The sequence below is a fragment of the Microtus ochrogaster genome, chromosome 16, assembly GCF_000317375.1.
Source record: "Microtus ochrogaster isolate Prairie Vole_2 chromosome 16, MicOch1.0, whole genome shotgun sequence".
Taxonomy (NCBI): Eukaryota; Metazoa; Chordata; class Mammalia; order Rodentia; family Cricetidae; genus Microtus; species Microtus ochrogaster.
The window spans coordinates 9,906,266-9,915,474 of record NC_022018.1 but is presented as its reverse complement, the minus strand read 5'-3'; the positions used below and the strand labels follow the sequence as shown (position 1 = coordinate 9,915,474).

The 9,209-nt window shown below is 52.3% G+C and overlaps 1 protein-coding gene and 1 pseudogene across 1 annotated transcript in view; both read right to left on the bottom strand.

Moving 5' to 3' along the window:
• Epas1 (endothelial PAS domain protein 1) overlaps window positions 1-9,209 on the bottom strand; it is an 81,920-nt gene that overhangs the window by 1,639 nt on the left and 71,072 nt on the right. Inside the window, exons 8-15 of the mRNA XM_026782970.1 lie at window positions 6,324-6,471; window positions 5,552-5,766; window positions 4,358-4,545; window positions 3,557-3,667; window positions 2,041-2,546; window positions 1,155-1,281; window positions 844-961; window positions 463-636 (exon numbers count right to left, since the gene is read on the bottom strand). Coding sequence (XP_026638771.1) covers window positions 463-636; window positions 844-961; window positions 1,155-1,281; window positions 2,041-2,546; window positions 3,557-3,667; window positions 4,358-4,545; window positions 5,552-5,766; window positions 6,324-6,471 — 1,587 coding nt within the window. The remainder of the gene's footprint in view (window positions 1-462; window positions 637-843; window positions 962-1,154; window positions 1,282-2,040; window positions 2,547-3,556; window positions 3,668-4,357; window positions 4,546-5,551; window positions 5,767-6,323; window positions 6,472-9,209) is intronic.
• Window positions 8,544-9,085, bottom strand: LOC106143943 (annotated as a pseudogene).

Here is a 9,209-nt window from a genome sequence, read left to right as displayed (position 1 = left end):
TTCCCACGGCAGCCAGCTTGTCTGCACGGCCCATCCCACACCAGCTGTCTTCCTCAGAAGTCCATCCCAGCCCTGGGCTCCTCACCATCCTCGCCACCTCCTTTCCAAAGCCTCCCCGGCCTGAATTAGTCAGAAGTGGCTGTAGTTCTGACCTCTCTGGGGCCAGAGAGCCCTTTCTCCTTCTCCTGTCCCTCAGTTCAGGTCCTCACTGAGGGCGTCTTCAAGGAGCTCTTTGAACAAGTCACTGTCAAACCCTTCCTGGCCTGATATCAAGCAGGTCCTGGCTAACCCAAGCTCATGCAGCCTGACTGGGTGAAGAGCCTTGTGGACTCTAACCAGTTGCCTGAGACTTGAATACGGCCTGTCGTCCAAATGCCGAGCTGCTATGTGAGCGGCGGCTTCCCACCCAGCTTCCTGTCCATCCAGGCCACCTGTGTGCAGGTGTGAGTCTCCAACACTCACCTGACACCTTTGGGGCTCCTGGAGGACGGAAGTCCTGGAACTGCGAGGCATAGCACTGTGGCGGGAACCCACTCTTGGGATTTTCTCCTGGGCTCAGGGCAGATGGCGGCTGTGGGGGTGGCAGGTGTCTCAGTGGCTGGCCCAGGCCTCTCATGGAGTTTTGGGTGAATTCATCTGGAAGATCCAAGCCAGAGAGTGAGTTGGTGCTGCCTGATAAGACAGGGAGTAGCTCTCGGCCTTCTTTTTCTTTTCAGAGGTCACGGAGAGACCTTAGAACCTGGAGCCCCGCTCATGGCATGGGCATAGCCCATCTAACAGGACTCAGGGAACGGGCCCGGAGCCTCCAACCCTCCACCAGACCCCGGGTTCAGGCCTGCTTACCAGGGGCCACGTTTGTACTGACGGTCTTGTCAGGCATCAGAGGACAGGTCCTCCCCATGAGGCTCTTCATACGTTTCCACATCAGATGGGAACTGCTGCTGGTGCCCGGAGGGTCCCCCTGTGGATGTGAAGTGTAGCTGGAGGAAAAGGGGTGGGGGTGGAGTGGGGTGGGGGCACCACGCAGACCCAGCAGGTACAGACACAGGAGGGTGTTCACCACCGGAAGGAGCTGTCTGCATCTCTGTCTTAGCGTCACCTCCTGCCCAGCGGGCTGAGGTGCCCATGGTATTCACAGTGAAGAGGTGGCTTACCCCACTTGTGTCTTGGAAGCCTTGCTCCTCATACTCCAGCTGGCGCTTTAGCTTCAGCTTGTTGGAGAGGGCTATCATGGCTGGGCTCATCATGTAGGGGCCGCGAGCCCCGAAGTCCTTTGCAGATCTGCCAAGAGAGGGTCATGGTCTCCCACCTGGTGTCTTCACCTGGACCCAATACTTATGCCAAAGGTGCTTTGTGGACCCAGAATGCAGACTGCCAAAGGACCTGACCAGCCATGCCTGCCTTCTGCTCCTCTGCCTGGTGAGATGCCGAAGCCTGCGGTCACCCGTACCTCCTTCCACACACTTATTTTACCTCAGCTACTCTCAGGCAGTCCTGCCCTCCTGGGAGTCTGTCCTGCTGGATGACATCAGTCTCTACAAGGATTTCTGCCCAGTGCCTCCCACCCAGAAGACTGTTTGGGGCACCTAATTACAAAGGGCACACACTACAGACAACACACTTCGGCTTCTGGGACTTAGTCCAGTGAGCACCTGGTGTGTGATGTGAGATAGGGAACGCTAGCACCTGCATGTACCCCGTAGAGGCTCTTGGGTAGAAAGCACAGGAGTGTGGAGAGAATGGAGAAACTGTCACTCAAATATCTGTTTGTGCCCAAAGATGAACCCTAGGTAAGTACAGTTCCCTTGGGGTGATCTAAAGATAGATACCAGGTTGTAAGCCCTTCCTCCTTTCTCCTGGGATTTTGCCCTTCAATGTCAGCTCCCTAACTAGGTAGATAGAGCGCCGGCTGCTGCAGAGTGAGGGGATATAGTAGGGTAGGAAGCCCATGGGGAGGCTCCAGAGCACCCACTAGGGGATGTGTACCTATATCTTCTCCCTGCCCAGTAAGGTCCCTCCGGCCAGGCATCTGTCACTGACCTCATCTTGAACATGGAGATGTGGGGTGAGGTGTTGGGAGGCTCCAGCTGTGATGACCCCAATGGCAGAGCCCCCAGGGCCTCGGCGTTCTGATCGTCAGCAGGCCACTTGGTGGGCCCAAACTGTAATGGTGGGTCTGGAGGCCACTGAGTGTTGGATCTGCCTCCCATAGAAGAGAGAGGAGTGCTGGCCTGGCCACAGCATGGCGGCAGGGACCCTTTGTCCCCAGGGTCAAAGAAGATGGAAGACATAGGCCAGTGCTCAGGCTCCGTCTTCCTGTTCTCCAGCTGCTGTGGGTACTTGTCCAGGAAGAAGGGGCTGTGGGCGGCCCCCGGGGCTAGTGGCTGGAAGATGCTTGTCATGGTACTGAAGCAGTGCTGGGCATTGGGCTGGGGGCTCTCTGGCATGTGTGGTTCCTCCGGGCAGATTGGGCTTAACTGGAAGTCTTCCCCATCCATTGGGATGTAGGGTGCCAGAGTCTCCAGGTCCAGCTCATTGAAATCGGTCTGAGAAGAAAAGAGCAAAGATGAATTTGGTGACTGCCCATCCCATGTCTATCCAAGACCTTTTAAAATGGGTCAGTCCCCCATCCAAATTCTCCTGTTGGAAACTCTCAGGTTTGCCGTCGAGGGTGCAAGAGTTTCTGTCATGATATTAAGCTTCCCACATATGTATCCCCTCACTCAGTATTGTGAGCTTCCACCCTGACCTGCAATGCCTTCTCGTTCCATTCTCTTTCAGTCAGGCAAGCCCCCTGCCTCCACAGCATGGGCTGCCCCTTCCTCCTATTCTGGCTACACGTGAGCTCCTGAGATGAAGGACAGCTTACCTTCCCCTCCCTCGCAGCCCTGTAAAGGGCCTGCCATCCTCACCAGCAGGTACCCAGAGACCCTGCATCGTGTTCACAATGGAACACTCATAAACAGGTAGACACGAGGTGCGGGGACTGACCCCTCCCTGCAGACAGACAGACCTCTGTAACTAGCACCCAGAGACTGTTACTGCAGCAACGCTGCCTGTTCGCACCCAGGAAAAGAGACACACGCTGAGGAGCAAGCCACAAGCCTGGATGGAGAACTGGGCCTGAGACAGACTGAGGTGGGGATTGCCCCTAGCGTGTTGGCTATGACCATGTTCTCCCACCTCCTCCACTTCTGTTTGTGCAAGAGCATGTGACCTTGTGCAGTAAACTGTCATTGAATATACAACTCAGGAGCACCTTTGTCTGTCATTTTTTTAAAGTATTTAAAGTGAAATGGTTTTTTAAAATGTATTGGTTGAAGAAGCTGGACACGCCTCTCTACAGGTCTGGTAGCGTGGTTTGGCATGTGTGTGAAGGCAGCTGTCTAAGAAAGGAGGAGATGAAGTTGAGAGTTAGAAACAGAAGCGCAGGACCGAGCAGTGAAAAGGTAGGAGGAAAGGTGATGACAAGCTCTCTGTCCCCAAGGCTTTGCTCAGTATCCCCGGGACCTCCGCAGGGGGATGCAGGAGCCTTTATCACCCACACGGAGCCTACCTGGGTGTTGCACTGGTCCTTTGCCTCCGTGTCCATGGCAAAGAGCTTCTCAATCACCTCCATCTTCAAGTGATCCTCCAGAGAAGAGTAGTAGTCCGCAGGGCTGCTGGGCTAGAAACCGAGGAGCAGACCAAGTCAAGAACATGCTGTTGTCTCCCCAGAAGTCCAGTGTAAACAGACAAGCATGGTTCCTGGCTCATTCCGCCCCATTCCACCACGTATCTATGACCCGCTCTGAACCTTGGTCTCCTCATAAGATGTTTGCATCACTTCCTAGAGCAGGGGTCCTCCACCTTCCTAATGCTGTGACCCTTTAACACAGTTCCTCCTGTTGTGGTGACCCCCAACCACAAAACTATCTTTGTTGCTACTTTATAACTGTAAATATTGGTACTGTTCTGAATTGTAATGTAAATATTTGTGTTTTCTAGTGGTCTTAAGTGACCCCTGTAAAAGGGTTGTTCAACCCCCGGCATCACAACCCACAAGTTGAGAACCGCTGTCCTAGGGTGTCCTGAGCTGCACATTGGATAGAAGCTGTGGCTAACAGGGCTCTGTGACTGAAGCCTTCTGTATGCAGAGACCAAACTCGGGTCTCACTGCAATTTCAGGCATCCCTGCTTCGCTAGGAGTGGAGGCAGCAGCTAGCTCTACAGTCCCTGGTGGATGAGTGTCACAGCCATTCTTAGGGAGTAGTGCAATAACGGGAGGGGGGACAGTACTTCTCAGGATGTCTTTTCTGTCATCTGGCAGCAGAGCAGAGCCACCCACTCTGCCTACTCCCCGGAGGGTGGGGCTCACCGTGGAGCAGCTGCTGCTGCTTGTAGCACTGGGTGTGGTGTTCCCTGGGGTGCCCGCCTGGGGCACAGTGAAGGCAGGCAGGCTCCCGGACTCACTCTGGGCACTGTGGCTCAGCTCTGCAGCCCATGGCTGACCTGGGGGCAGCACGGCCTTGCCATAGGCTGATGACTCATCAAAGTTCTGGCTTCCTGTAAAGACAAGACATGCATGGTGGACATTCGTGAGGTTGAGGCTCAGCCCAGGGAGGAAGAAGCCTAGAAGATTCACAAAGTCCTAAAACAGTCCTGAAAGTGGACCTGGGGTGGACACTTTCTGTACCCTGGAGCCTAGCTAGGACCCAAGAGCCGCTGACCAGAGCTGTGGTTCAATATGGGGACTCCTTACAACGAGAGCCATTTCTAATAGCGTTTGGCTTTCAGAACCTACTAAACTTACTGGAAGCAGTTGCTCCCTGCAGAGCACTCCAGAATGTAGATGAGGAAGTTACCAGAAAAGAATGCGGCCATTTGCCTTAGTGTCACCACCAAGCTGGGGCTGCAAGGTATCTCATGCAAGGGCTCAGTGCCCTTTGGAATTTGGTGAGGTATCAATTTTCCTCTCAAATGCACGTTATCAAGGGGTGAGTGAATGCAAAGACCTACAGTCCCGATCAGGCTAGGGGGAGGGTATGAACTGGAAGAGGCCTTTGGGTGTACACAACAAGAAGTTGAAATACCTGAGAACTCTGCCTGGACCACAGTAACTTGGCTTCTAGTGAGACAGGTGACCATTCTAATGTGGACAATCTTGGGGACTTCATCCTGGGCCTGAATTTTCTCCCCACTGGGTGTTCTTGGCCTTATTCCTTCCTTAGCCTTCCACTTAAATAAGGGCATCCTCTTTGAGATGATACATGAGGGGCCCTACCATCTCTCTGGATATACCCAGAAAATCCTCTCTCCCTCAGCTCAAACTCCCACAGCCAGGTGGAGAATGGACCCTCCTCGTAGCCCACCACCACTTCACGAGGACATATAACTCAATGGCCAGGGAGTTTGTGGTTCTTTTGTGCCCAGCAGAGCCTGACCATGAACAAGTGATTGGCACAAGGGCAGGGTGTGGCTGTGGTCTAGCAAATGTACGGCGGCAGAGGTTTGTCATAAGAAGAACTGTGCCCAGTCTAAGAGAGTTCAACTAGGGCTAGGAAGTACCCACCAAAATCCAGAGAAATAATGGCATCTCCCGGGGTGGGGGCCAGCTGAGCTAGCTCCTCGGGCTCCTCCTTCAGCTTGGTGAACAGGTAGTTACTCTTCTCAGATACAGCCACATCACCACTGCTGTCGAAGATGCCGTTCATGGCCATCAGGTGGGGCCTGAATAGGGACTCGGTCTGGTCCATGGAGAACACCACATCGTTCTTCTCAATCTCACTACCGGCATGAGAGAGCTGGTCAGAGTTTCTGCAGATTTCTAGCCAAAGCCTTTAGCTCCCCCAGATATGTAGAAAGCCTGATAGCTAACTCTCTTAGACAAAAGAGATGGGCAGAGATACTGTTGGCAATTTGGAAAGAGTCCAAGTCTGTTAGGCACGGAGGCAGAGACAATGAGAATAACCTCTACCCATGGGCTGCTTCAGATGGCTGCGCGGCTGGCGCACAAGACGCCTGGATGCTATGTCAGTCTCCTTCATACTAGCAATGGCTGCCTCTGGTGTTTTTCCCAGGCATGGTGGGGGGAAGGCACAACATCTGAGTCTCCCCCAAAAGCAGGAGCAGCTCTCCTGTTTCCCATCCACACAATATTAAGCAACTACTGTGTACAATCTTCTCCCCACAACACAGTCAGAGACACGATACCATAACAAACAAGGCAGAAGGTGGATTAGAAATCTCAAGAGCTCTCCTCCTGAGATCTCAGAAGGATTCCTCCAGCAAACAGCTTTTAGAGGTAGCACCCAGAGCAGAGGCTGGTGCCCCCCGCCACTCACCTCAGGACATAGTTGACACACATGATACACTGGGGTTGCAGGTTGCGGGGGTTGTAGATGACTGTCCCCTGGGTCTCCAGCCACACATAGCCTCCATGTTTTGCTAGCATCCGGTACTGGCCAGACACCACCTGCCCCTTGGTGCACACTAGGGAAGAAAGGGGGCAGAGGTAAGGGATGTGGGGGAGCAGTGCACAGCACACACTCAGGTCCCACAGGAAGTATCACCTGCCAGGGGAGGAGTAGGGTGGGCAGGGCTGGGGACTGGAAAGACTGAGCTAGGAGCGAGGCTGGAGGTCATGTCAGCATGACCTTTGTTTTAGAAAAGGAAAGCAGAGCACTGCCTGCCCAGTGCGGGAATGACCCACTCCCAGGCAGCTCAGTGGAAATTATAACCAAGAACAGCACCCTACTTTCTTCACGGGCTTCATCCTCTGCAGGCAGCAGGGGCTAGAATGCATCTTGGAGAAAGGTCAGCTGCATGGATGCGGACCCATCATCATTCCCAGACTGAAGGACAGACAGAGGGTCACCCACATGCTGGACTTGCAAACCCAACTGTCTGCTTTCATTTTAACACAAGGTCTCTGTATTGGTCAGGCTGGCCTTGAACTCACTTCGTAGCCCAGGCAAGCCTTAAGCTTAATGATTCTTCTGCCTTAGTCACCAGAATAACTGGGACTCGGGGTTGTGCCATGAGACCAGCTGAGGTCTGGTTTTTAAAACTCATGACCTTTGCACTAGGTCTGTCACCTTAGGGGATGCGGACAGTGTTAGATAAACTACTGCACCCTTCAGCTGGGGTCAAGAAAAGCCTATAACCAGGACCAGCACTTCTCACAGCCTCCTCCTCCTCAGCCACTGGGAGTTCTTCAAACTTGCCTCCCAACTGCCCACTGAGACTATCAGCTTGGAGTTCTTTCTTTTTCTAGATTGTTCTAAGAGTTCATTTTCTCATGTGTTATCACTGCCTAAAAACACCAGGGGAGGGGTCCTCTTCCCCATCTCCAGATGCATTTTCCAGTTTTGTTCACGCAAGCTCAAGAGCTCCTTTTCGTTAGTGTCTGCTGCCTTTAGAAACGTCCGCTAGCCTTTTTAAACTGTCCACTTGACTTTCATCCCCTGGGAGTTCATTGTTCGGAGCTCGAGCCCAGAAGAGCCCAGGTCACAGAGAACTGGGTAGAGGTATGGTGGAAAGATCAGGAAGTCTTGCTGGCTGGGGGACTTTGGGGGAAGGAACAGTCCTGGTGTGGTTTCCTTCTCTGCAAACTGTGGTATTAAGAATAATAGTACTCTTCATCACTGTTGTTATCAACCGTCCAGGATGCTACCGCGGTTCCTGCTGAGCATCAGATGGACTGGCCTACCTCGTCAGCTGCACAGATGTTGTTTAGAAGTCTCCTCTTTCCTAAGCTACTACTGTCCAGTGCTTGGGTTACAGTGCTCAGAACTGTTTACAGGCCCTGTCTCAGGAGGCTCTGTGGGAAAACATCCAGGCATCTCCCCAGGTTTCCCGGTCAGCTCATGGGCCATCTTCCTGTTCATTGGTCCCGCATGGTAGAGAGACACAGCCTTGTCATAGTCATGTTCATCATAGTCCCTGTGTCTTGGCACTTCTTATCCTCTTGAAAACCTTAACCAGCACCAGCAAGGGGGCAGGAATGAGTGAGAATTACATATATGCATTGCTCCACAGAGTCCAAAGCTGCCTGGGGAGGTGAATTCAAGCTCAGGGCCCGATAAACAGTGTGCCTCTGGGAACCAGTGTCAAGACAAGTGACAGTGTTGGTTATCATTAGCATGTGAACACCTGTTTCACATCTGCAGTGACTGCAGCCCTCACAAATTTCCTTTGGCTAAGCATAATTGCTGACCTGCATAAAAGTCTCAGATTTAGGAGTCTAAATTAGATTCCCATTGTCACCTTTCTTTGCCTTTCTGTAATGAGCTTTAGTGGGTTTTCATTTGCCTTCATGGAAATGTACCCATTTTAAGCATACAGTGCAATGAGTTGACAATTGTAGACACCTATGTAGCCATCACCCTGGCGAAGACACAAACCCTCCATCTCCCTCAGAGCTAATGCCAATATTCCTAACTAATCCTACTTCCAACCTCTGATCTCTGACTTGTCTGTCACCATCTCTTACCCTTCCTAGACTTTTTATAGGGTCATTCAAACTTATTTCAATGGCATGACGTCATTATACTTGATCAGCATTTTTTTTTTTTGGAAAGTATTAGCATTTAATTGGCCTCCCTGAGTGGCTTCAAGCCACCAGAACACAGGCACCTCCAACACCCTTTATCTTTTCTTCAGCTCTTCTGCTGAATAATTTGGCTTTCACGATGACAGGCTGCTTAGGGAGCTTTCCCTTCCCCAGAACTTTGTAGTAGCCTGATCGTACGACATCAATGACGGGAGCAACTCCGGTCTTGTTCTTGGCAGCGTTGACCCGGGTCTGCTCACTGACCAGCGTCCACAGCTTATCCAGGTTGACAGTCGGGCAGAAGCTCTTGTTCCTCTTTAAGTGGTAATGCCTCATCCCAACTTTCCCGAAGTAACCTGGATGATATTTGTCGAAGTTGATCCTGTGATGATGCATGCCTTCAGTGTTCCTGCGTCCTCCCGGATGCTCACGTGGCCCTGGAGTTTCCGGGTCTTCCTCAGTCTGGATGGCATGGCGGTGGCAGAAAGGAAAGAGGGAGGAACCAGTGAAGTATCGCGAGGTAGCAAGTGTGGGGGCGGGATGAATGCCGATCAGCATGTTTTTGAGGTCCATGTTATTGCAGATGTTTCTTCTGTCTCCTCCCTTTTCATGGGGGAGTAGTACCTCAGTCTATGGATAAACCATAGTTAGTTCATCTCTCCGTCTGGATAGATGT